The 27,540-nt window shown below is 46.6% G+C and overlaps 1 protein-coding gene across 2 annotated transcripts in view; it reads left to right on the top strand.

Moving 5' to 3' along the window:
* Lerp (lysosomal enzyme receptor protein) overlaps nt 1-27,540 on the top strand; it is a 74,956-nt gene that overhangs the window by 25,034 nt on the left and 22,382 nt on the right. For both annotated transcript variants that reach the window (XM_089570707.1, XM_089570708.1), the window contains exons 8-22: nt 187-345; nt 2,019-2,153; nt 4,088-4,237; nt 7,027-7,164; nt 10,589-10,754; nt 11,270-11,560; nt 12,161-12,323; nt 14,317-14,472; nt 15,076-15,282; nt 17,070-17,247; nt 19,781-20,074; nt 21,774-21,964; nt 23,934-24,014; nt 24,365-24,584; nt 27,077-27,442. In XM_089570707.1, the coding sequence (XP_089426833.1) occupies nt 187-345; nt 2,019-2,153; nt 4,088-4,237; nt 7,027-7,164; nt 10,589-10,754; nt 11,270-11,560; nt 12,161-12,323; nt 14,317-14,472; nt 15,076-15,282; nt 17,070-17,247; nt 19,781-20,074; nt 21,774-21,964; nt 23,934-24,014; nt 24,365-24,584; nt 27,077-27,442 (2,895 nt within the window). The remainder of the gene's footprint in view (nt 1-186; nt 346-2,018; nt 2,154-4,087; nt 4,238-7,026; nt 7,165-10,588; nt 10,755-11,269; nt 11,561-12,160; nt 12,324-14,316; nt 14,473-15,075; nt 15,283-17,069; nt 17,248-19,780; nt 20,075-21,773; nt 21,965-23,933; nt 24,015-24,364; nt 24,585-27,076; nt 27,443-27,540) is intronic.

Consider the following 27,540-nt stretch of genomic DNA (forward strand, 5'->3'; position numbering starts at 1 on the left):
GTACGTTTACATGGAAAAAGTTTGCCAAGGGTTGGTTATGTTGTGTATGTGCGTTCTTTAGTACTGCACGGTCTTGTGACTGCTGTGGGGATCAGAGATCTGTCAACTGGGCCTTTGGTTTAGCAAAGGCAGCACTGCTCTGGTCTGCCCGTGTGCCCTGAATCACAAAATGCTCATGTCTTTTAGGTGATGGTGAGCTGCAGTTTGGCTGGGTGGATGGTGATGCTTGCACTTACCACTTCATTTGGGAGACTGTCCACGCATGTCCCAAGGCACGAGAAGAGGACTGTGTCATCGAGCAGGATGGTGTCCGCATTGACCTCAGGCCGCTGTCGCGTACCGGAGGCAAGTCTCTTTCCTTGCCAGTGTTTCTGTTAAAAATAATTGTGCAATTTAGCCATGCCTAATCATAGCCACCCTGAAGTCTAATGCTTGCTTGTCAAAAGCAGAAATGGTGTGATCATTACCACACACTGAGGAAGTAGGCTTGGTCAGCGGGCTTCAGGAAGTGGCCAGGTTATGAAGATTAAAACTGCTATAAGTTGTGCTTGCCGTGCACTGAAGCTTCACAAACATTCAGGTAGCCATCGAAACAAGTGAAGCAGTGTGCAAGAATCTAGCATAGTGGTTCGAAAAATTCTAAAAAAAAATTTCTGCTCTATGGGAGCAGGCCTAAGGTGCAAATTGTGATGTGTGCACCCTCTGCAAAACTTCTTTTGTTTAATTTGTCCATTTCATGGCCACTGCTGTTGAGTACTATTCACAGCTTCCTACATTGTTGCACTTTCTTATATAAAGCATGTTGCATGTTTAACTTGCACACGTAAGGTGACTTACAAACAGGTTTCACTTTGCATTCAGTGTTTATAATAAACATCTATTGGTGGCAGTAGTATTTTATTTCTACCTTAAGAAAATTGGCTACCGAGCACATTATCGCAACATTCCTTTTCTGTTGCGGAATAAAATTTCAATTTCAATTTCAATTATTCAGTGCAACCCATCACTTGTCATATTGAAGGAGGTGTGATGGGAAGCACATTGCTCGGCTAAGGCACACCCAGAACCTGCCCAGCGATGCCTTAAATATCGGCGCTGTGTGTTATGCATCTGTGTGTTACATATTGTCACGGATGGGTCCTTAATCACACAGGCTAGGCGCAAGCCGCCAACAGAGAAACAGAGTCCCAGCTCCGAGAGCACGCGAGTTCCTCACTTCTTCGTCCTTTCGGCGGCGCCCGGGGACACCTGGCGGCATTATTCCCCCTCCCCAAAAAAGAAAGCAAAAACGTGGGCGCGTTCAGCTCGCTCCCGACGATCAGCGCTGACATACGTGGCGAGCAATTGACGTCGGAACTCATGCCATGACAAAAGAGCGTCCTCACGGTTTTCGTACCACGTCTGAGCACCGTCCTCCAAGCTGAAGAAAACATTCCTCAGTTTGGCGGCGTCATCCCACTGGTTAAATGCGGCGACCCGTTCAAACTGGAGGAGCCAATCTTCCACGTCCTCCAGCTGAGTCCCGTGAAAGGATTTTGGTAGCCGTGGGTTTTGGAGGGTGTAGTACGCGGCGCCTTGCATGACTGGTTGAGGGGCAGGCGCCGAGGTAGTGTCAAATGGCCTGAGCTCAGGAGGCAGCCGGCCAGGTGCCGAGGTAGTCTCCAACAGCCTATGCTCAGGGGGCAGTCCTAGATTGCCGCGACTGACCCGATGCACTGGCGTGTCGATAGGGAGAGGTCTGGGGTCCTCGGTGTTAGGAGGGGTGTGCGACATATTCCAGGGCGATGCACCCAGCACCTCCACCAGAAATGTCACGGATGGGTCCTTAATCACACAGGCTAGGCGCAAGCCGCCAACAGAGAAGCAGAGTCCCAGCTCCGAGAGCACGCGAGTTCCTCACTTCTTCGTCCTTTCGGCGCCGCCCGGGGACACCTGGCGGCAATATCTATGTAAAGCACAGTTCACTATGTCTCCTCTTTGTGGTTTGGCTCTGACAGATTCTCTCTTCCCTCTTGCAGGTGACACTCCGTGGACTGCTCTGGGCAGCCTGCAAAGTGACAAGGAGAGTGTCATTGTGGTGAACGTTTGTGAGGGCCTGGGCAAGACGTCCGTGGGAAAGGACTGTGGGTCAGGCAGCACAGTTTGTGTGAAGAGTAAGTATTGTCAAAAAGAAAACAAATTCCACGATTCAGTGTCGTCATCAGCTTAACCGATTTCACTGCAGGACAGAGGCCTCTCCCATATCCTGCCAATTAACATTGTCGAATGCCAACTGCAGCCATCTTATCCCCACAAACTTCAGAATCTCATCTACCCACCTGACTTACTGCTGCCCTCTGCTATGCTTGCCTTCTCTCGGAATCCAGTCTGTTATGCTTAAGGACCATCTTGCCTTTGCATGACATGCACTGCCTATGCCCATTTCTTTTCTTTGTTATGCTCGATGACCATGGTTATCTTGCCTTTGCATTACATGTAGTGCTGATGCCCATTTCTTTTCCTTGATTTTGATTAGGATGTCATTTACCTGCGTTTGTTTCCTGACCTGCTCTACCCTCTTCCTGTCTCTTAAAGGTGCAGTGAAGAGGAATCTGAACTCGTCCGTTTGCCGCGGGAACTCGATCTACACGTTCCTAGCATTCTTATGAACTGCGACTTATTGCCCTGTGTGGCCGATTTCCCTAATTAAATCGAATTAACGCCCGGCTCCCGCCTTTTTTTTTAATTCTCCCTCGTACGGTGGGCGGAGTCGACCAACGCGGGGAGTGCCTTTCAGCCAGCTCCGTGGAGGCTTTGCTTTCACTTCATTTTGTTTTTTAGGTTTCCGCGAATAAATAGTTTCATTTGCAGATAATATAACCGCAAAATAAGCCCGCAGAAATAAAAATTCGCGCGGACTATTTGCTTCTACGGACTACTACGTATTACTCCGCCGATGGCAGAGCGGCAAGCCGCCACGGGACTGGGTGAAAGGCACTCCCTGCGTTAGTCGACTCTGCCCACCGTACGGGGGAGAATTAAAAAAAAAGGCGGGCGCGGGGCGTTAATTTGATCTAATTAGGGAAATCGGCCACACAGGGCAATAAATCGAAGTTTCTAAGAATGCTCGGAACGTGTAGATTGAGTTCCCGCGGCAAAAAGACGAGTTCAGATTCCTCTTCAGTGCAGCTTTAAGGTTGCACCTATCATTTTCCTTTCCGTGGCTCACTGTGTTGTCCTCAGTTCAACGTGGTGTATGCAATGCCTCGCAAAGCATGTGTGAGCATGATGACATGACCACTCCCCCATTCATTTGTGGTGTGTTTACTGGTCATTGATGTTGTCATAGAAAAGGAGGCAGATCCGTATGTGTGTTCATCTCTGGTGTTTCAGGCATGTTTTGGGGAAATAAACGTGTGCTGTGTCAGTCAGCTTTAATGAACTGTTAGCACAAAGGTCACCACAGAACTAACATGCCACCCCTCTTGGTTCTGTACTTGGCACTTTGCCTTGAGAAACTTTGTGCTTATTGAACAGATGTGCCGGCATTTTCAAATGATGAATGCTGCATTTTACGGGAATACCTCATATGAATTCATGGACTTCTTTTCGATTCCCACATACCAGGTCTTATTTCTCATTAAACTTCATCTCATTGGTTATGACTTCCAGGCATGTTTTGGGCATACCTAACTCCTGTTTCGGGCTTTTAAAGAAACGAGTGCTGTGTCAGTCAGCTTTAATGAACTGTTAGCACAAAGATCACCACAGAACTCCACCTCTCTTGGTTCTGTACTTGGCACTTTACCTTGAGAAACTTTGTGCTTATTGAACAGATGTGCCGGCATTTTATGGGGATACCTCATATGAATTCATGGACTTCTGTTCGATTTCCACATACCAGGTCTTATTCCTCGTTAAACTTCATCTCATTGGTTATGACTTACGAGTCTTATAACCTAATGCACAGCAGCTTCGGGGCGCTTTTAATGAACAGCTGCATACTCCCTGTTTTTTGTAAAAACATGCAGATAAACAAGTGCTGCTATGTTATGTGTGCGACTTGAGTGGCAGCACGTTGCTGCAAACTTTTTTTTTTTCATTGTAGGAAGTAATGGAAAGAAAGCAGTCTACGGCATGGAACCCTCTAGGCTTCAGTACGACAAGACAAGCAGGACTGCTGCATTGTCTTCGGAAGGAGGTCTCTGTTGGAATGGCAAGAAGTACCGTTCGGTGATCCACTTCGTCTGCAAACCAGGTACCATTCCTGGTCCCTTCTTTCTGGGATCTGCCCGCATAGTTCTACTTTCACGCTGATGCTAGAAGTGTCCCGTCAGATCAAATCACTGATGTGGAGATGCGGGGGAGCACTGGCTATCCTAATGTCCAAAGCAAAGTGGACACAGCCGTTGTCTATTGGTGGAAAGTTCACAGGTCATCCATGCTCTTCAGTTGGACCTGTAGGTCACTGGAACTGAAAGCATGTTCTGCCTTTTCTGATTGGTCTCTTCTCCGCTTCAGCCCGAACATCAGCCTTGTTCATCAAACTGGTGCTCCTCACCTCGTTCAACTTTCTCGGTAATTTCCAGTTACATGGAAAAGGGGAGGTTCTGCCGTTTCATGGCTGCCATCATGCCCTCAGAGGCAACGAAAACCATGCGAAATTGTTGATGGCAGCACTGTGCGTGTGAACTGTGACAGCGCGAGCACAATTGATCCAGTGCGTTAAAAACTCTTACTCTGGTTGGCTGGGTACGCATCTGCTGCCTATGTCGTAGCACCATAGCATTAATAGCACCCGTAAGTCCGTACCAAAAAGCTAACCTCCAGAGATGTGCTGAAGGAAAGCCAGCTTCTTGAGTTGCCCGGTGCTACCCGCAAGTTTGATCTGTTGGATGTGGCGACTAAATTTTGTACAATGTAGCCCTACATTCTTTACATGCACATTGTAGCTTTACGACGCTTGGAAATTATTTGATATAAATATAATTTGATCTAATAGTTTGGTATAATTGGGTTCGACAGTATTAGGCAAGCAGGTACCTGCCTAGTACTGTTATTGTTAACTCTTTCGCTACCGCGGAAAAATGGACGATTTGGAGTGTACTGAAAGAAAAATTTTTTTCACAAGAACTAATACACCCAGCACATATTGCAATGCATGAAACTGTAGCTTATTAGTTACACTTCTGAATGAAACAAACAGAAGAGTTGTGTGCGCAAGAGTGAATGAACATTTATTTGTGAAATTTGCCAAAAACACAAAAAAGTATATAGCAAAAATAAAAATTACGGGCTGCACTAAGCCAGAACTTGATTAGACGAAAACTGGAATATACAAACTGTTGCACATGTTCATAGCTGTCATTATTCACAGTTTCAGCCATGAGAAAAAATTACTGCATGGCCAGTCAAGTCAGGGGTCATGACTGTGGTGCCGCTGTGAAGAGCAATCAGGGGTGAAGATGTGAAGCAGAGGTAGACTGACAGGTGCTTCACATAAGGTTTTACCTTTGTTCCTCCCTTGTTCTCTGATAGCCGAGCTTGAAGTTTCTTCTTTTTTTTTCATTTCTTTGGTTGGTGTTGAATGGATTCTATGGGAGGATTGGGGGCGTGGACTTCTTTTCCCTCACCATACCCAAAGATTTCTTGAATGAGCTGCTCCCTGAAAGCCATCTAATAAAATTTGGCATTTTAGGCAATCTCTAAAACATCAAGATCGATGAAATAAGTTTTATCGATGTGGTTCAAAAGCCAGGACACTTTCCAAGTCTTGATAATAGATGCTGCCGCCGCTGAAACATCCGCGTCCGTTACGTGCAAAAAAAACAAACAAAAAAGCAAAAAAACAATTTTGGGAAATTATTTTTGATGGCAGAGGGCCAGAATAGATTATTCCGATATTTCAATAGAGATAAAGTTGCGGCAGGTCAACAATTCCAATGTATATGATGATTCCAATGAACTTCAGCATCTCCAACGAATTCACGTCTTCCCATGAGCCGTCACGCCGAGCGTATGTGTGCTTGTTCAAAATCTTCATCCATGCATACTTATTAGTGTTTCGGCACATGGTCTTCATCATTTCCGCCGTGAAGAGCATCAAAAAAAGTCGAGAGCTCGAGCGAATCTCCGAGCGCCGCTCCGCAGCGATGTGTCGATAGGGACACCTAGCTGTCGTCTTGTTCGAAAAACGCGACGCGACCTTGAGCATTTGGCAAACTGTCTTCGCCATACGTTGTAAAGACCCTGAAGCACAAAAATATACCACTGTCATCAATTACAAACCGTATCCACCACAGAAAACACACAGCGAACGAAAACAGAACTTACATGCAAGTACGCGCTGACGTTCCAGGCGCCCGAGGCGAAGTCTCGCTGTCGAAACCGAAATCAGACGTTTGTACATTGTTGCCCGACTAATAACCACTGCTTTCATCGCAAAAAACGAAACCGAAACCGGCCGACGTGCTCGGTGTCAGCTTTCGCTTTCGAGGAGCGCGCGGCGATGCGGACGCCATTTTCTCCGGCCGACGCTGCTGCGGCCGTTCAAACTTTTTTTTTCACGGCGCCCCCTCATGTCAAAACACTAAAACCAAGGCTGCAAACGAAAGAGCAGTTGTTGAGCTAGACAACTAGATGGCGGAGCACGTCCACGACGCTCCAAAATGAGCGATTTTGCGCGGGCGATTTGAATCGATCATATGCGATCGATTGCCTATAGCGCGGTAGCGAAAGAGTTAAGGCACACTTGTGTTGCTGTTCTAAGCTTTCGCTTTCCTAGCCCTCTACAGTTTCATTGTTTACGCTTCTAGGTTTCATTTTCTATGTTATATTTGGCATGCTGATGCTGTTTGTTTGTTTCTTACACTGGCAGCTCTTTAGTGCGCATTGTTTCTTCTGGCTTCCTCCCTTCTCTTGTTCACTACATTCTTTCTATTTTTTTTTTAGCAGGCAGATTTTATGCCCCTTCTGATGACATTCGCCAGCCTCTCCCCTCCTCCCTTTGTGAGCCAAGTGTTAATAACTCTGTGCTTGCTTTCTCAGGTGCCGTTTCAACCAGCCCAGTGGTTATGCGAGAAGTGGAGTCGGAGTGCCTGCTGGAGCTGGAGTGGCACTCTGCCCTCGCCTGCCCCCGAGCATCCCACGTTGGCCAAGACTGCAGGGTTAACGACGATGCACTGGGTACGGCACTTCTGTGTTTGGAGTCTAAGCGAACATTTAAGGGAGCACTTTAGGGGAGTGCTGAGGGAGTGGTGTGACTGACCCTCCGTGGTGATTAAATGGCTGCAGTGTTCTGCTGCTGAGAACGAGACTTCTGGCTGAAAGCCAGCTGCAACATGGTGGCTGTGCTTGGGTGGAGAGGAAGTGCAAAAATGCTTGTGTACCAATCTTATACGGTGCACATTACTGAGCCTCACCCGGTCAAAATTGCCGCACAACTCATCGCTTAGTATGCACCTTATCCTGTACAGTACATAGACTCTCGTTGACTCTAACTCGTTTAATTTGAACAGCTGGCGTATATGACCTCTCTCTTTGGACCCTTTGGCATCAAGGGCATTAAAAATGCCGGTCCCTTAACCCTTTCGCTGTCGGGTGTTTCTGCCCGTGACGCACCCCCAGTGTCGCACACTTCCGGGATGATGGTCCAGCCATTTCAACGTCGGAATCTGACGATGCGGAACTCGCCTCTTCCTCGGATGAGACGCTGTCAGAGTCCGAATCCGAGCTGGGCTCGTATTTAGAATCTGAAGAGCCACAGCTCCAATGTGCAGAGGAAGGTCCCGCGCGGTCAGCCATATCCGAAAGTAACCGCGCGCAGCGGGGGTGTGCTTTCAGTGGCCCGCAAAACGGAGAGAAATGGGATGCTGTGTAATAAAGATGAGAGAGGGAGATGGAAAAAGGCTAAAACAAAGTTGAGGGGCTTTGCTTTTGCTGCTGCCAGCCGCAAGCGAGGGTGCGACGAGAGAGCGAAAGCAGCGATCGAGTCATGTGTCAGTCTCTTTGACTCTCGGAGTGGCAACAGCGCGCGCCCTTGAACTTGAAGCGCCGTAGCTCGCACGCCGACAGAAGAAAAATAAAAACCTTCAAAACAGCGGCAGATGGCAGAACAACCCTTGGACCCATAACCACACGCACGCGTCATGATCCGGCGAACGCGGAGCGACCGCACCACTCAGCAAAGAGGGAGGGTTGGGATGGCAGTCGTTCCGTACTCTTCAATACACGTACCAAAACAGTAAGGGTCGAAAATACGAACTTGTACAAAAATTCAACAAATGGCGCAGCTAGTCCAAGAGCGTCAGCTTTGCGCTCAAGCGCGAAATTTTGAACGCACGATAGAGAACGTACCGGTACGTCAGTGACACTGTGGGGGGGAAGCGCGAAAACGTACCGGTACGTCCGTGACAGTGAAAGGGTTAAAGGTTTGAATGCATTAATGAGAGTTAACTGCATTGTAACATTAATAGTATAGAAGGAAGCCTGGCTTTCAGCTATGTATTGCCATACAGATGTTTGTGAAAGCCATGCGGTACGTGCTGGCTTCAGCTAACAGACAGGTGCGTTTTTGTTGTGCTGTCCTGTAGACAGTATTTCATGCGACTTTGACGAAGCTTGATTGAAAAAGCTGACCTATTTCTGCAAGAATGAAGGTTAAGCAATATTGGTAGCTAGCATTATGGAGGTAGGATTACTTACTATTGTTTTGTCAATTTAAGTATTGAGCCATTAGGAAGGTGCTGGAAAATATTCGATTTGCCTGGTACCATACTGGGAAGTGCTGAATTTCGAGTCTTGATTTTTATTCAGTATGTTTTCTTTTTTTTTATATATATATGCAGTGCGACACATGCGGAGGGACACTAAGTTGTGCCTACTTACAGCTCTGCATACAATTTTAATTTTTACTGCTATTCTAGATTTCTTGACTATTTTCTAAGTTTCCTGCTTGTTCTTTGTGGTCTAGAGTTATTTCAAGTAAACCATTCACAAGGCTAGATGTTACTTAAGTGTGTTAGACATGATACCTTTGTTCAGTAAGCTTAAGGAGAGGACGTTCAGGCTAGCAAACTGAATGTTTTCAGAGGGCCTTTAAGGAAATGAATGCATGTGCAAGGCACCAACTAGCTACAGGTTGCACATTCGAAGAGCGGAGAGCTTGCTCTTTTTCTCTGAGCATGCAATTGAAACATACCTCGCAGTTCATCATATCTGAAGCATTTTACTATTCATTCGGCAAAATTCACATGTTGCCTCATTCGTGGACTAGCCACGGTGGTTTAATGGAATGAATCTGGAGGATCCGGATTCATTCCCGGCTCTGGCGGATGCATTTTGAAGGAGGCGAAATGCGAAAGACGTCCATGTACTTTGCGGTGTCAGTGCTAGTTGAAGATCCCCGGCTGGTCAAAGTTACCGTAAAAACCCGCGTTTAATACGAACCCGAATATAATATGGGGCTAAGTTTTAGAGACGCGAAATGGGAAAAAAAGTTTCACCCGCGTATAATACGAGTAACACAAGCTCATAGAAGACATTTTGTAAAGACGAAGACGAACATTCTGTGCAGCGGCGGCAGTGCCATCGCTGCGCGTGCTTTGGGCTCGCTTTGGCTGACTGCAGACTGTTGCCGCCCTGCGAACATTCTGTGCAGCGATGGCACTGCCGCCGCTGCACAGAATGTTCGTCTTCGTCTTTACAATTTATTCAAATCGCATCCCGCACTTCACTTCAATTACTTTGTTCTTCAGTAGCGCTTTCTTCGGACATTTCTTTGTCCGACAAATCATCCCAAATGTACTCCTCGTCTTCCGTGCCATCGAGGGCGTTCGAGATGCCGCACTTCTTAAGCCCGCTTCAGCCGCCCGGTTGGTGTCACTGCAGGCTCACCTGAGCGCATCCACTCTGCGTAGCACCGCCTGACGACGTCCTTGAACGGTTTGTTTACACAACCATCAAACGGCCGCGAAAGCTTTGTCGCGTTCCGCTGCACGCGAAAAGGGCTTCTTTCTGTTGTGGCCATCCATGAATGCTTCCTATGACGACACCAAACTGCCTCCCGGCCGCACCGTTGCCGATGTTCTCCGCAGCCAAAATCGCTTGAAAGTAGCCGAGTACTGTTCTCGAGACCGTGACATCGTGCTGTCTAAAACAATATCCACTTCACGAAGCGTGCCTTACATGCGAGCACGTTCGTTGTCAACAGGCGCATGGCACACCGCGACCCCCCGGCGCACCCAATGGATCAACAAAGAAACGACGTCGTGACGTCGTTTGTCGAAAGTAATGAATCCAAGCCGTAGCCACGCGCCAATAGCGAAGCCAAGCCGTAGCCACGCCGGAAAAACGAAACCAAAACTTCAAGCAACTTCGAAAATTTTTGTTCGGATCCGCAAATAGTACGAGGCGGAAATTTAGGACGCTAATTATGGGAAAAAACCTCGTATTAGTATACGCGGGTTTTTACGGTAATCCCGAGTCCTTCACTGCAGCATCCCTTATAGCCCAAGTGTTGCTTCGGGGCATTAAACCCCACAGTTGCGGTTTTCGTTGCGGGGCCTTCGCTGCCGGATGACTGTGTTTACATTTTCTCCTTTCTTTGCAGGCTTTCAGCTGGACCTGAGCCCACTGAGGAGTAGCAAGCCGTATGAAGTGAAGCACAAGGGGTACAGCTTTCTTCTGAATGTGTGTGGCGCTGCAGAGGGCACTCCGTGCAGTGCTGACGGCAAGAATGCGAATGCATCAGTATGTCAAGTGTCAATCTCTAATGGGTGAGTTTACTGGCAACTGGGAACCTGTTACCTGATTGCAGTGCATTTAGAATCTTCGTGCACAATGCGATTTTATCGCTGCTGCTCCGTTGTCTTCACAAAGAAAGATGAGTAAAGTGTGTGTGCCTGTCGCCTGGCAACATGGCCACTACCACTGCTGTGTGCCGACAGAAAGGTGAAAGAGATCTGGGAGGAAAAATGAAAAGGAAAGACTTGTCACATCAGCTGCATTCGTTGAAGTGGTGATGATAGTTGCTTCAGCTTGGTTTTATTGCTGTGGACTAAAAAGGATCGATTCTTGCTGTGTGCAGTCTGTGTTGGCAGGAGTTGAAGGATTGTGGGAGCTATGAAAAATTTTGTTTAGGGGCTGAATTTATGTAATGCAGAATCGCGGGTTTCGAGACTAAAAGCTTTTCTTACACATGGGAAGGTGGAACGGTGGACCGCTTGGCATTGTTTGGCGTTGTCGTCACTTCATCTCTGCGGGGTTCGTCGTCTCGTCATTCTCGTTGCAGGCGCTTCTGGTCCCTTGGGCAGGCCAGCTCTGAGCTGACGTACATAGATGGCATGCTGAACCTGACTTACACGGGTGGCACCCCGTACAATGACCCCGCCAAGACTCCACGGTCTTCTAGCCTGATGTTCCTTTGTGACTACGAGGCTGGCATTGGCCAGCCCAAGTTCCTGGATGAGGCAAACCGCACATACACTTTTGTCTGGTACACCAGCTATGCCTGCCCGCCCTCATTCTTTGTGGGCTGCGTGTACAGGGACCCGCATACCAACATGAGCTATGACTTATCCAGGTGAGTTGGGAGTTGTTGGAATTGAGGTCAGGGAGCAATGTCGCGATCTAAACCAGTTAGGCGGTTTAGTGCCCTCTTATGTATGAGTGGGCAGTTCTGATGTTTGCTGGCATGCAAGCTTACTCTTAGCACTTTTTGTCTAGCCTCTGCAGATGTTTTATTGTGGAACTGTTTTTTTTTAAGCATTGATTTCATGCATATGCATATGTCTTGTCCGTCTTGTAAGTAAAGACATTGATTGATTCACCTCTTATTGTTTGTAGTAGTAAGTTCTTGAATAACACCCAGAAAAGTGACTGGCAAGAGCCTTGTTTATAATGCACGAGCGCTTTTAAATTTTATTGTTGGTTGTCCAGTGTACATTAAGGACTATCAGTGCAAGCTTAGTTTTGTGGATCTCATTTAGCCTACCAGAGACTTGTCTTTTGTGCAGCATGGTCTCGTTTCACAGTGGACCGAAACTTTACGCACTAGCTTTCAGCAGCCGTTGACTGCACATTTTGCTATCGGTGCCCACGCTAGCAGATTCAATACTGTTCAGTTTTTTTTTTTTTTATAGTACTCTGAACTTTCATCATTTTGCTGACGCCCTCTTGCTAGGCTGAACCAAGTGAATCCTGATGGAAACTGGATAGCGCAGCAGGACGAAGTTGACCACACTGTTGTCGCCTTCTTGAGTGTGTGTCGGCCACTGAGGCGTCCGTTTCCAGGCTGCTCTTCCAAGGCAGCTGTCTGCATCATGCACTCCTACCACAATGGCACGGTGAGGGGGCTCCACTTTTGCTATCGGCTCCATTTTTTTTTTTTTTAATGCAATGAAAACTGTTCGTTGGTGTTTCTGTGAAGCTTCCACCTGTTAAAGGGACAGTGAGGAGAGCACTATCAATATTTTTTTTATAGCAAAATCCGATAGTTCGGAATGTCATGGCTTTGTTGCCACTTGGCCGGCAGCGAAAGATGCATTTATTTCTAAGAAATTTGGATTCGAAGTTGAAAAAGTTTTTCCTGCCGCTCTGATTCAAACTTGGGACTCTCCTATGACGACACAGGACCAAGTGATGTGAAACATAATGTGCACATGACGTAACGCAGACTCCGTGATTTCTGGCGGCCAGCAGAGTGGCCTAGCAGCAGCTGAAATGAAAGCTACCGCCGGCCACACGTTGAAGGCATCTATCGGCTATTGCGGCCGTCGCTACAGTCGCTTCGCTTACGTTTGCACTGGCGTTTTGCCAGCATTACGATGGATCTCGTTCTCGAAGTCGTGAGCGAAGTTCTCGCAAATAGACACCTTTAGCATACCGTGTACCTTGTTACCGCTAGCGGAATAGCGGGAGCCCGCCTAACGCCGGGGAGCAGGCACTGATTGGTCCCGATGCTTCAGGCGCGCGCGTAGCTGCCGGGCACGTGGCGCCATCTGGCGACGTCAAGGAGATTTGCGCATGCATTGGCTGCGCCTCAGTGATTTGTGGCTTCTCGGGTCCTAGAGTTGCTAGAACCATTGGTTCTAGCAACACTGCTTTGTCCTATGACGTCATCACGCTTGTACTTGCGAGTTTGGCCTGTGGCGGCGATACCTGTATTTTGGTTCTTGCTCTTTTCTACGTTACAAGAGCTTTGTAAGATAAGAATAGGTTTGAGATAAGAATGAATGACTTGGCAAAAATGAAAATGACTATAATAAAGAAAATGTCTCTGGTGCAAAATGTCCGAAGAACTGTATGTGCAAAAATGTGGTTTGCGGGAACTACTTCTTGCATTACTTAGGAAGAGCAACCTGGGTCTCTCAAACCCCTCTGGTGGCTGCATTTGAAACAGCCAGTGCAGTTGTGCACCATTGTGCCACTGCGCCAGTAGTGGTACTATGTGGATTCTCAGTGACCTGTGAATGCGACACATTATGTGTAGTTGTGTAGGCGCAATCTGAATAGAATCAGGGTTGGAATAGATTGGGCAGTGAAATTGGAATAGAATCAGAATTGGAATAGATTGGAGAGAGAGAGAAGCATGCTGTCACATTTCCTCTGCATCAATCCTATTGTTCGCACCTAAATTAAAAAAAAAAATTTTCGTGGTGTGCTGTGGTAGAGTTCAACATCTCGAAGCTGCATGTGAGCTATGGTGAATGCCAAGTGGAGGGCTCTGAAATTTTGACCACATGAGGTTCTTTGTGCGCAGTGACATTGAAGAACACTACATGGGTGTTTCTTTTTTCATTTCACCTCCATCAGACTGGGGTTGGATTTGATAATGCGACCTCGGTCTTAGCGGCCAAGTGGTGTTGCCACTCAGCCACCATGGCGGGTGTTATATATATTTTGCCTTTGCTTTCCAACATTCACGTTTGCTGGCTTCCCTGTCATTATGGGGGGAACAGCTTGCTGAACAAACGAAAAATGCCCAAATATTGAGGTTTCACCAGAGGTGCATGCCCAAGAGGATAGATGAAATTGATTGCAGCCGTTTGCTGAAGCCTTTATCACAGCCTAAAGGTTAAAAAATCTAGTTCAGAAATAGGTGCATGCAAAAGTAATTTATTGTTTGTTTACCTTCTGGGGTATCCCATTACATTTAGTTCAGAAAGTTGGAGTGTGTATTTGTTCTTCCATTTTATGTGCATGTGCTGCTGCTGCTCAGACATTGCACATGAAAAAAAATTGTTGCAAGCACTGTCGGGCCTCTGCATGAACTGCTTTGTGTGTGTGTGTTGCAGCGTCCGTAATGTACATTATGTTGCCCAATTCTTTTCATTGCAGAACAAGGTTGTCATTGGAAATGCTGGTCAGGCACGCCATGCACCTCAAAACATTTCACAGCATCTGTCACTGCTGTTTGACCAGGGCGACCCGTGCCCTTTCAAGAAGAACACCAACTACTCTTCCCTCATTAACTTCATCTGTGACCCCAACCAGGTGAGTTCGAAGTGGTGTGTCCATGTCAATACAGTCTCTGGGCAGATGACTGTATTGACGTTTCTCACTGGAGCACTGCTCCCAGCTGACTGCTCAGTGCGAAGCAGCCAAAAAATATGGAGGATAGAACATGGTCACTATGGCACAGTTAGCTAACTGACATTCTTTGATGACAGAAAAGCGGGAGGAAATATCCTTTGCAATGCCAAGTCTGCTAGCGTATCCACTACAGCTTTCATTTGAATGTGTTCTTGACTTGTTGGATGGTGTTTTTTTTTTTTTTTGGGAAGCCCCGTGTGGTTATTCCAGTTCTCCCATCTGTTTAAAAAGCCTATGTAGAGTGGCATTGTTCACAGCCAATATGGGTCGTCAAAAGTAGCCTAAGCAGCTGCTTGTAGGCATGCCAATACGACTTTGAATATGTGACTTTGAATATGTGACCTTGAATGTGCGACCTTGAATATGCGACCTTGAATATGTGGGCTATGCAGAGGGTGGAAGGCATAACTTCTGTGCTCATATGATGGAGAAATCTGCCTGGCCAGACAGGAACAAGTTCTTCCAGTGCAGCCTGCCCACACCTGCTTTTCCTTCTTTTTTAAGGAGGAGCATCTTCTGTACATGAACCCTCAGAGGAACCAGTGTGAGCACAGGTTTCTCTGGGTCACGCATATGGCCTGCCCTGTGAGCCACTTGGAGTCACGCGACTCCTGTACACTCAGCGACAGCCAGGGCATGACGTACAGCCTCTCATCTCTAAACTTGCCCGACAGCTTCTACACGGTGACCAGCGGAGACATCATGTATGAGGTGAGAAAAGGTTTACTTCCTTGAGGCTTAGCTTTGAGAGGGACATGTGTAACTCATGGGTGTACAGTAAAGCCTTGTTGATTCGATGTCACTGGGACCACGAAAATTGTTCAAATGAACCGGATTTTCGAATTGACCAACCGCAGCAAAAAAAAATGGACTAAGGTAAAGTGTTCATTGTGGGAACATGCTACCTTTACAGGATGAACTCTGCCGTTACCATATAGTATTGCCATGTAAAAGTCTACCGTCAACTCGTAGTCTTTGCTGGCCGAAAAAGAGTTGATTCCAAATACAAGGATTGGGTGCAATGTTCAGACAATCTCAGCTTAGTGTGTGCAGTAGGTCTGTAGACTTTTTACATCACCTGCATTGTCAGTGGCCTGGTTATTGTTATTTTTTTTTTGCCTTCCAGTGCGTAGTTTTATACCGCTCATCTACTTCTGCAATCAAACATGGAAAGCCTTGTAACAGCAGATTGGAAAGTTGTCATTCTTTGCTCAATAACACGACCTGTGAATGATTGAAGACCTGACATCAATTCATCTGCAATGAGGAAAGGCAATTGTGCATTATATGCGTGTACTGTATTGCTGTGCAGCCATTCTCATCACTTCCGACATGTTACAAAGGTGGTCTTTAAGATAGGCTGACACAAAGGCTAAACATGTACCAAAGTGCCTCACAGGAGGCACATGTCTCTTGGCGACCACGTGGTGTTTCTGATTGAGTTTGTGACAAGAAGATGCATCTAGGCAGGCCCGCATAAATGTGTGCACATACAGTCAAGCCCACTTATAACAATATTCAAGTGCCATGGAAATACCATTGTTATAACCAATAATTGCTATAACAGGGTTGTGCCGAAAAAAAAAGAAAGGATGACAAACTTCAGAGCATTTATTGACAGTAAATACCCAGAGGGGTTTGATTGTTCTAATGCCTGTAAAAGGTCGTTAAATCGAACTTCAGGGAACCGGAACAATGTTCACTGCTCACCGATGACCAAAGCACCGCCATCACTGCGCCACCGGGAGCTTTGTGCACCTCCACGTCACAGGAATCAAGCCGCCTTTTTGGAAGCTATTCTTATGGGAAATTCAAGAAGCATGCAGAACCAAGGGTGCGGTGACAGCTGACAAGAGAAAAACCGCGCTGGCTGCATGCACGCGCGCTGCACTGACTGATTAGGGGTACGCATGGTATGTGTAGCCAATGCAGCAATGCAGCAGCTCTCCTGACTCGATGACGCCTGCCTCTTTTGCTTTCGTGGCGTTGCTGCGCCAGCTTAGTCCATTGGTCGGCCCCACACATGCACGCTTTTGTGTTGTAAGCATGGTTTTGCTGGTGTGGTTGTAGCATTTTTCTTTTTCTGTAATGGTTAACACTCAATTACCAGATTTAATTGTTATAACCAATAATGTGCCTTGACAGCATTGCTATAAGCAGTTTATTTTACCATAGAACACATGGCAAAGCTGATGGTGCCATGACCGACCATTGTTATAAGTGGACTTGACTGTATATCTGCTTTGTCTTTTTTGAGCGTAGAAAAGACTTTCTATGGTACCATGATCCATTTGCACAGCTGCTCTTGGTAGCTGCGCACTCGGCCATTAATTTGCGAGTGAGCAGATCTTTGCAGCATGCACGGCCATCTCCCCGAGCTAGCGTTCTACTGCAGGGTGTTGAACCCACATTTCGTCATGCTTGTCACCTGGAAGCTGCATTGCCTGCAGGTTCTTCTGAGCCTACGCTGATGCCAGTCCATTCGCTTTCTCTTGCAGCTGAACATGTGTGGACCAGTGCATGGAGGTCACTGTGCCGGCATGAGTAACACCAGTGTGTGTGTTGTAAAGGGGAATGTCGCCAAACAACTGGCCAGGACTAATGGCATGTCGCTGTCGTCGGAGGACCCCGGCTCACTGCGCCTCACCTACGTGGGCAACTACACCAATCACTCGGGTGAGGACAGCATGCTGGCTTGACCGCGTTTGCCCAGATTTCCATGCTAACGAGTTTGGAGTTGCAGTGCAAAGCTGCACTCTAATGATGTGGTGGATTCAGACTAACTCTGATAGTCGTACACTTCTCGTTTTTTTTTTTTCTGTTCAAAATCATTGTCATGGCTTCTGCCGTGACCTGTGCAGTATCCCTAATGTGTCATGATGTTAGATAGCACATTTTACTTAAGGTGGCACTCTTTCTGTGTGCTCTAAGATTGCCCTACTCCTTTTCTTCTTTTGTGCATGTTCAGTCCATAGTTGGACAGAGACCTCTCACGATGACCTCCACTTGTCCGTTTTGCTCCACCCACTGCCTTCCAGCACATTTCTTAATCTCATCGTTCACTGAGGTTCTCAATCCACCTTTTTCAAAAGTTGCAGCGCCCTTTCGGGAGTGCGTGAAAATTCAGCCGCTACCCAGGAGATTGATTGAAAGCAAACTCGCTTGGAAACTGCAGGCATGATCAGCTTGCACGAAGCACCATCTGCACACGTGATGTGGCAGGTGCCATGCTTGACTGCTGCCGCCACCAGTCACTTGCACCTGTCACCAGCATGAAATGCGCATGTGCACTAGAACCTGGCAGTTTATTTTCAACCAGTGGAGCTTGGGGAAAGGCTGAGGAGGAGAGGCGTGCATGTGTAGAATGGTCATGTGAAAAAGTTCTATGGCCCTTTTTTACATTTTCCATTTTCCTTTTTTTTTTATCCACTCTGACACGCCGAATACTAGACCATTAGTGGTCAGTTCTGTAGATTGCATGTTCGGCCAGAGTCCATTACTTCTTTTGGACTTCAGCTAAGTATCTTCGACTAAAGTCTAAGCTGCTTGGTTTCTGTCTTAAGGGAAACTTAGAGGGCAACTCCATCCAGTTTTTCATAGTTAAAATTGATTCTGTAGCATTTTTCGTCAGTGTTTATGTTTGTCCAGTAGCAAGGGTCACATTTATTGTTAGAAAATTGTATATAAAAATTTTCCCGCCACATGATCCAATACTCGTGACAAAGATGGAAAAGGGCTTCATGATCACATCTGGAAGTAAATGCTGCTGTGGCCTATCCTTGGGTATACACGGAACGAATTGCCTTGAAATATTTTATTTTCCTTTCCATCATTTGTCCCGCTTCTCTTTAACTTTTCTTTCCATTGGAACCCCCCCCCCCCCCCCCTAGTTTCAGCCACATAGCTGAGTTCTGATAGCATACCTCAGCTGTGCACTCTTTTTCAAAAACACACGTACTCTGCTCTGCATAATACGGGAGTGACTAATGTGCACCTCACTTGGTTGTAGTTCTTCTTTTACGTCGTTGATAACCTTGATCTGTCATTACTCGGTGTAGGTATAGGCACTTCTTGGCTACTTACTGTTACCTATCAAGAACTGTTGCTCTTTGCTAAACCCCTTGCTTAGTTCTCCTAAAAATCCATACTTCAAGCTAAATTAACCTTAAAGTGTCCTATTAAAAATAAAGATTAAAACTTATTAGTGCGGGAAAAAGCAGCTGTTAAATTTGTTTTGTAATAGTGCCGGGACAACCGGAATGCTTGTTAGTCACATTATTTTTGTACTCTGCAACCAACTGCATAGGAAGTCTAGTCTTCATGCGAAGCCCGCCAGCAGTTGCACAGTGTGGTTTGAGCGCATGCATCCGGAGAATGAAGTTGACTAGTGGAGTCTTCCTTTGAGTAGCAGAGAGTGTGTGCATTCACTCTTAGCATTGGGACTTGCCGTTTGAAGGAGGAAAGTGTGGTGGGACTCGCTTAAAAAAGATGAGAGGGCATTAGGAGAGGCCAAATAAGAAAAGCTGATTTGTATACTGGCGCCACTGATCTGTTTTGCTGTAAGAAAAAAAAATGGTGGTTGGATACTGCAGTTTCAGTAACTTCTTTTTAACGAGCCCCTCATTCCCCTTCCCTTGTTTGCTTAATTGCTTAGCGAGGGCCTCGGTTCTGGCAGCCTTGACGCCATAGGAAGCATAAGAGGGTTCTCACGCAGCTTCCACCCTCTCCGTTCGATGACGTTCTACGTCACACCTGCGGTAACTCAGGACGTTCTACGTCCGCCGCTTATGAGCGTGGGCGGCGCTGATGAACACTCTCAAAGGTTAGGTTACTTGTAAATATAAATACCCCCGAAAACAGAAGATTTGACAGCCGTCGCTGTAGCTCAGAGGTAGAGCACCGGACGCGTAATTCGGAGGTCATGGGTTCGGATCCCACCGGCGGCATGTGGTTGTTTTTTCTTCTGCTTTTCTAATAAATTAGCTTTAAGTGATAACATATTCAGTAATATTCTAAATTGATCCACACCACAAATTAAATAAATTAATAGTAAAAAAAATCCCCTGTGCCCCTTGGTTTCTGTGGCTGTTGGCTTCTGTCATCTTTTTCTTACTGACAGTTCAAGCTGGGAGCTGAGACCTTGCCAAGTTGGCAGCACATTAACGTGAACCCCTCCTCCGCCTTGTTTTTTTTTTTCTGCACTGTTCAGCGGAAGCTGTCAAGGTTGTCATTGATGCAACATGCGACGAAGGCAGCAATGGCCACCACTTCTCACTGCTGCGGGCGGAGGCTAAGCTGGTGGTGTTTGGTCTGTCCACACCCCTGGCCTGCGAGCCAAAGCCTGCCAGGTGCATCTTTGATGATGTCTACGGCTACCAGTACGACCTGACGCCTCTCCAGCTTCGCAGCGGAAACTGGGAGGTGTACCACTCCAAGAACAACCGTCGTTTCCACCTCTCCTTCTGCCAGTCCCTCAATCCGAGCCCATCCTACTCATGCCCACGTGAGTGGACGAACACTGTTTGCTTGCCGTTGCTGAGCGTTGCCACTGACAGGTTGACAGCTAGTGGAGCTTTTGTCATGACTAGGCACACATATTGTTGAGAAACGTGGAAATTAAGCGCAGCAAGAAAAAGTGAATAAGATTGCAGAACTGGCACTCTCACCTGTACTCATGTCTTTCTTGTTTAATTTTTGGGCTCATCTTTCACAGAATGCTAGTCTTCATTTCTTGTCTCCATTTTTTTTTTCTTTTTGTGCTCATTTTTTTCTACTTGTCGTCCGGAAGTCAGAATTTTCCATTAACTCTGTACTATTCATTAAAGGTCTTCAACCCTTTGGCTACCATGCTATTCCAGCACAAATGTGCAGTCAGCAGCAAAAGTTTAAAGAATGTATGTGTTCGGGAACAAGTTTACTGTAGCACTGACTTGCGATGTTGGTGCCTGGTTTTGATACCGGCGGATGGAGCGTGCGTGTCGCTTCATACTTGCTGGCATTTCAGGCAACTGGCTTATGTGATGATGCCAAAATAAATTTATCTGTGCGTTTGCATCTCTTAAACTTTTGTTCCTGACTGTACCGAATGTGTTGGGTATTGATAAAGATCTGATAATTAAACTGGGCTTCATTACGGTGACAACTGATAAATCTATTTGTCCGTTATTGCTGGCCTTCAATCTTGTTTCATGCAGGAGTACAGCAGCCATAAAACATTCTTGTAAAGAGGCCATAGATAAGGCCCATGCTCTAAATAACAGCAAATAATTATAGATACAGTAAAGCGTTCTCAGAAGTTCATAGCACGTGAGATTTCGGTGTCAGCATATGATTCTAGGGGTGTTCAGATACTTTGCTCTTTGTTGCGGCATTTTGTTAGCTTGGGCATCTGTTCTTGGAACTTGCCTTGGCAGTTCACTTGTGGTAGCAGTTTGTTTGTTTGGACACAGCAGTATCCTCATTCCTGGAAGCATTTAGAACTGCACAAATTCATCCTTGGGACTCGGTCATTATTACTGAATTTGAAATGCTTTGAACAGAATTTCAAGCTTTGTGCCCTTGCATTAGCAATGGCATTTGGTCGAACCTAGCTGTTAAAAAATTCGTAGGGCATGCGGAAAGTTTGGCTGAAGAGGAAGCTTTATCGTTGCAAAATCAGACCAGAGAATTAGATTGCACTCTGTAGTGCATGAATATAGTGTTAGTTACCAGAAATGGGTCTGCTTTGATTACTTTTTTTGCTGCAGTTTTATTAATATATGTTAGCAGCTGCATTGCCGTTTTGTCTTCGTATTGTCGAATGAAAATCTTACCTCTTGTTGCCTAATTTTGTCCACCAATTTTTCAGACTACAGGCATTGCCCAGATGTCTGAAAAAACATGTCTAGCTGGGAAAAAATTTTTCACTTTTTTATTTGCCAGGAGAGTGAAAGACACGGTTGATAGCTTGTTGTATGAACGTTTCTGCGCAGTACGGTAGAATCTGTGATACGATCCTGGTTGATGCGAATTTCAGGATGATACGAATTAGTAAAATTGCATTGTGTAAAAGTGCATTGTGAGCAATGGGCAGAAATTCGGATGTTAGGACCCCCCCCCCCGTTTCACTGCGGATGATATGAATATGCGAGCTGTGACCACGTGTGTAAAAACTGAACTCGTGTGTATTCTGAGGCAGTTTTGTGTCTGGTATGTTTGTACAGCTGGTGCTGCAGTTTGCGAGACAGACACTCTGCACCCCAGTCGGCCAGGCATCAGCTGGGGAAGCACGTACGGAACACCCATGGTTACCGATGGGGGCTCCTTAATACTGCAGTACCCAAATGGTTCTCCCTGCTCCCATGGGAAGCGCACCCGCAAGACTGTCATCTCTCTAATCTGCAATGACCAGCAGGCAAGTGGCATAGAGATGGGGCCAACTTATCGGCAAACTTGTGCTAGTATATATAGCCTGCAGTGTAAGTGAGAGACTACGTACAGCCGGTCAAATCTTTAGCTGGCGTGCGCGATGGCCGCTTTTTCTGTGCTCCTGCGCTTTGGGACGAATCAAACTTGCGGAAAGCTAAATATTAAGCAAGGGCTTAGTGAGCCTGGGCTTAAATTTTATATTTTCGCAAGTTTGCTCTGTCATAGGCTGCAGGAGCACGGAAAACACTGCCATCACGCACGCCAGCTAAAGATTTGGCCGACTGTACCTGTCTCCTGGATGTATACCGGACTCGGTATGAAAGCGAAGGGGTCAAGTTCAGACACTATGTACAGCTTCAAAGTCTACTTTTTGTTTAGCTTGGGTCAGTGCCTTCTTGAATTTTTTTTAATGTCTGCCGAGTGAGTGATCTGACTGGCCGCCGAGCCCTCTCCGATTCTTTCTGGAACAGATAATTTTTCACCAACCGAGTTACTCGCAAACATGCTTCTTGAAGCGTTTCAGGCATTTTTTTATGCATTTTCTCTTGCCAGATGTGTTTGTAGTGAGAGTAAAAGCAGCCTGGAAGGATTTTAAGTAATAATGCAGAAAAGAAATGGTAGTTCTTGTGTGGATTGGTTTATAGGCTTGCCTGCATCACCTGGGACTGACTATTGGTGCAGGGGCTTGCTGGTGGCATTAGGCTTGGTCCTTAGAAATGAACAGGCCTTCTAGGCTAAAGGAATGTTTTGTTTTGTGTTTGTCATTGACCTTTACGTAGGGAGATGCAGGGAAATCTTTTTCTAGGACCTCTGAAAGTTCACGTTTCACTAGAAATCTGTGCGACCCAAAACAGAGCTGAGTGTAAACATCGAAGTTGAAAGAAGTGCATTCTCATTTACTTCTGCCAGCTTCAGAAAAATTCATGATGCTCATTCAAATCTTTCTTCCCCCCCAATTTCGTCTCACGACACCACTTTCTCTGTTAGAGCTTGTGATATTTTGCAGGTTGTTGAGGGAATGCAGCTGTTTGGTTATTGGTGGCACTTTCTCTCGACACCACATTTTCAATTTGTGGACACTCGTGGGAGCAGTTTGGGATGGTGTGCGTTTCACTGTGGCAGAGTCAGAACCACATGAAAAAAGTATTAGTTATTTATTTATTTACAGAATACTGCGGACCGAGTCGGTCCAAGCAGGAGAGGGTACATACATTTGTTAGTAAATACAATGCCTTAGGATCAGCAACAATGGTGAAGTTAGAAATCACGACAAGAAAATATAATAACAAAAATAAACAAGGTTACAAAGCAAATACACTATGTGAATGTACATGCCCCAAACACAGGCACATAGGCAACGAAGCACACTATGCACTGCTAATGAATGATAAACATTTCCAACCATACACTCAGATATGTAGGTTCTCAAATGGTTGAAGGCAGGAGAGGTGAATCATGAGGCAGAGAATTCCATTCGGATATTGTTTTTGGGAAGAATGAATATTTGTAGAGATTCGTGCGGGCAAATATTGGTCTGATGCTATGACTATGTTTATGTCTCGAAGGTCTGGTTGTGTCCCTTTCGAAGTAGTCCTGTGGCTGAATGCCTAGCTTCTGAAGATACAAAGAGTGAAAAAAACGCAGCCGGGCAGCCTTTCTTCTTCCAGCTAATGGCTCAAGTATTGCTACTTCTCTGCAATTGGCTCCGGTTGTCTATCGGTGCTCACCGGGCACTTTGCCATTTTTTACCACTGCCATCATCCTGCAACTTGGAACGAATGAATGGGGGCATTTATTCAGATACGAAGGGCTCGAAGCTGTTGGGTGGGGGAGTTGGAGGTGTACACATCATGAGTAAGAGTTACTGCACCAGGGTACTGTTCTGCTGGGCGGTAGTGCTTGCGCAGTGCTTGGTATCCTTTGTTGCTGCAAGCACCCCTGTTCACTCTTTGCAGATTGGCCCCAATTATGTGGCAGAGTCGGAGGACTGCGAATTGCTGTTTGACTTACAGACACCAGCAGCGTGTCCATTGAAAGTGGGTTCCTTTTGTCTCTCTCTTTTTCTCTTCACAGATTCCCTGAAATGTTCTTGCTAAGTCTACAACAGTGACCTTGTTGGGGGCAGGGTAGAAGATGGAAGTACTAGTGGCATGTCGTTACTGACGTACTTTAGTTAATTGCTCGCAATATTTGGATAATCGATGGCATGATTTTTTGTTGTACCAAGTTGCAAGTGTTTGACAGGTGGGGTTTCACCTTGTTCTAGCAGCTGCAGTATGGTGGAATTTAAGGTTTTCTTTTACTCTTGGGTGCTGAGCTTCATTTTAACGCATTCTCGACTGAAGTCGAGTGCGGTCGTGAGCATACGTGTCCCCGCCTATCGCAGGTGGCAAAAGGAACTGATTGCCAGGTGCAAGATCCTCGTTACGGCTACGTGTACGACATGTCCCTTCTCAAGAATGTCTCCGGCGACTATGAAGTACATGCACCCGGCTTCACGTACCTGATCAACATCTGCCAGCCTCTGAAGACTGACAAGGCTGGCTGTGCTGGAAGTGCAGTGTGTCAGACTAAACCTCAGGACGCCCAGTTCAGTGTGGATGCCGGTAAGTTACAGTGCTCCCGGGGGCTGTCAAGGATGCAGTGTTTAAAAGGTGGGGTGGAAGGGGGGGGGGGGGGGGGGGGGGGGGATGAGAGATTGAACGTGATTTTGACTTGACAGCTGGAACTCTGGAGTGTTGCTCCAGGGCTTTTCTTTTGGAGAGCCAGAAATGGCACTTATGTCCTGTATATCATTTTGGCTTTGGTAGTCAGTCATGCCATTAGCCAAGCCAGCATGACCAGTCTGTGCAAATTGTTGGGCTTCTGTCATAATTATCACCAAAACCTTGCTCTTTGGGTTTTTTAGTCGCAAATAATGTTGGAGGCCCCATCAGGCTTATTTTAAAATGCAGATGGCCTTATTTAAGGTGAAAGATGCCTGGTCATGGGAAAGCTTTGGAGACTGCACAAAAAAAAAAATAAAATGGAGTGTCAAGTGTCTTTTAAGATCTAGTTTCTGGATTATGGTCAGTCTTTTTTTTTTTCCATCTCCATCCATTTCTTCATCTCTCTGTCTGCCCGCTGCCATTGCTCCAGGAAATGGACTCTTAGCTTTGCGTTGTTGGCGTGCTCCACTGTCCCAGAATCATGTGAGCAACCGTGCAACGGGGATGAACATGCACTGCTCATGCTCAGTCTTTTTTGCTACATCTTATAATTTTTCACTGCTTTTGAGCATGAATTGTTGTAGGGCCACGTGGTATGGTTTCCCAAAAGTGAAAGCAGCAAAGGTGTGCGAACTGTGCTGAAGCTCCGCACATTGTGTCAGCTGCATTCGTTCGGTGCAGTCGTAGACTTTCCTCTCACATCTGTTTGTGCTTTACCATCGTGAACTTTTTCTGCCAAGTTCTTAACTCAGCACAAGGTAAAAGATAGTTGAGCATAGCAGATTCGTTATATCAAGGTCAACCGCCGCATCACCTTCGTTACATGGAAGTCTCAAGTACGCACACTTCAATGGGGGCAGTGTTGGGTAATTGAGAAACTTGGCAATATCGAGGAATTCGCAACATGAAGGTTCGTTACATCCAGGTTTAACTGTGCCAGTTTTCTAACAAGCATGGAACTTTGTCACATTTAGTTTTATGGCATGCCAAGCACATTGATATATAGCCAAAGTAAAATTTCTGTGCAGTTGGCTTTTAAAGGTAGCTCTCGAAACAAAAGCTCACACTCTAGCAGCTATTCTTGCTGCTCCAGTCTTGGGTGTTATACTTACAGCCTATCCCATCCTCCCTCCAGCCAATCCTCTATTATTTGCTTTAACTGTGATATTCATTGACAGGAAATTACTGCCATTTCTTGTACACGGCCTGCTTTTAGCAGTGCAGACTTTGTCATGACCAGCGTATTGTACCGTATTTACTCGCATAATAGGCGCACCCCGAACTTGGCACTGTGATCAATATTGTATTTACACGATTGCAAGCCGACGCCTCGCCGCCCCCCACCCCCACCCAATCTTTATTTTAACAAAGTCTTTGCTGAACTGACTACTCGTCCTCACTAGTGCAGCTGCCGTCGCAGCTGCTGCGGACCCACAGCATGTACAACGACATCGCGTAGAACAGCCGCACACAGTTTTCAGGGATGCTCACTTTAAACGTCTGTTTGGAAAGTTTCATCTCCAGCCCGAAACGTTCCCGACTTAGGCCCGCAAAAACCTCGGCACCTGGAGTCGCGTGCGAAAATTTAGGCACACCGCAGGCGCAACTGCCGTACTTCTCGGCCGCGTCGAGTTTCTGACCTGCCGCACGCTTGCCGTGTTTGAGAGCAACCTCCCGGCCGTGTAGCTATTAAGGTGCTTGCCCGTCGAGCTAAAACAGCAACGCTCGGCGGCAAAGCCACAAACCACAATGAACTACGCGCTACCGCAGATCCCGGCACTTGATAGCAACAAAAAAAAAAATTGGAGCTGGTGATGCTGATGGCGATATGGATAGTGAACGCAGGCGGCGGAAGAAAACGTTGATGATGATGATAGGCTTGGCCTCGGGCGCCCTTCGTGGGCGGCGTCTGGAAGCTCCTTTGCGCGTGTGTGGCCTCCGCGATCAAGCGCCCGTTGCACGCAGCCGGAGCTGATCGCGGAGGTCTCGACGCGCGCATTTCGAAGGCTATTCCCGCGTGGGTCGTGGAAAGTTTCGGTGCGGCCCGTATATGGTTTTTTTTTTTAAATATTTTCTTCGGGAAAACGGGGTGCGGCCCGTACATGAGTGCGTTTATGCGGTATGTTCAATTTTGCGAGTTGAAAAATATCCGGAAATTTTACCCCGCATAATAGGCGCACCTCAAACTTTGAGCCCCGGATTTTCTGGAAAAAAAGTGCGCCTATTATGCGAGTAAATACGGTATTGGCTGTTTTGTAGCCATAACATAATATGAAAGGTGTGTCTGGTAAACTCCTCCTTTTGCGGCGTACCACGGTTGGCATTATGAGTAATCAGATGCACATTGGTCAGGATCCTGATGATGCGTGTCTGGTGCATTTTGCTTCCAGGCAAGCCCAACAGCACGCTCGTGTACAGGAATGGCCTTGTGACGCTCACTTACGGCGAAGGCGCAGGCGGCTGCAAGGGAAGCTTCAACCGCACCACCATCATCACTTTCGTGTGCGACCATTCCACGATGGGCTTGGAAGGTCCCGAATTCGTGTCAGAGTCCGAAGACTGCACCTACACATTTGAGTGGCGCACGATGCTGGCCTGCCCACCAATTGTGAAGAGTGAATGCAGCATTTCCCTCGGTGGTGCGGGCATCGTTGACTTGTCACCATTGTCAGACCCTAGAGAGAACTACGTCGTCACAACAGCCACCGGCGTGAAGTACGTCCTCAACGTTTGCCGCAGTGTCATCTATAGCCCAGGTACGTGCGTTTCAGATTGCCTTGGCATTTTCTGCATTACCCAGTACTGCCAGTTCACTGTGTTGACAAAGTTTATTGAAATGAAAGTGCTTAACCCC

The sequence above is a fragment of the Amblyomma mixtum genome, chromosome 2, assembly GCF_055824585.1.
Source record: "Amblyomma mixtum isolate Tamu chromosome 2, ASM5582458v1, whole genome shotgun sequence".
NCBI lineage: Eukaryota > Metazoa > Arthropoda > Arachnida > Ixodida > Ixodidae > Amblyomma > Amblyomma mixtum.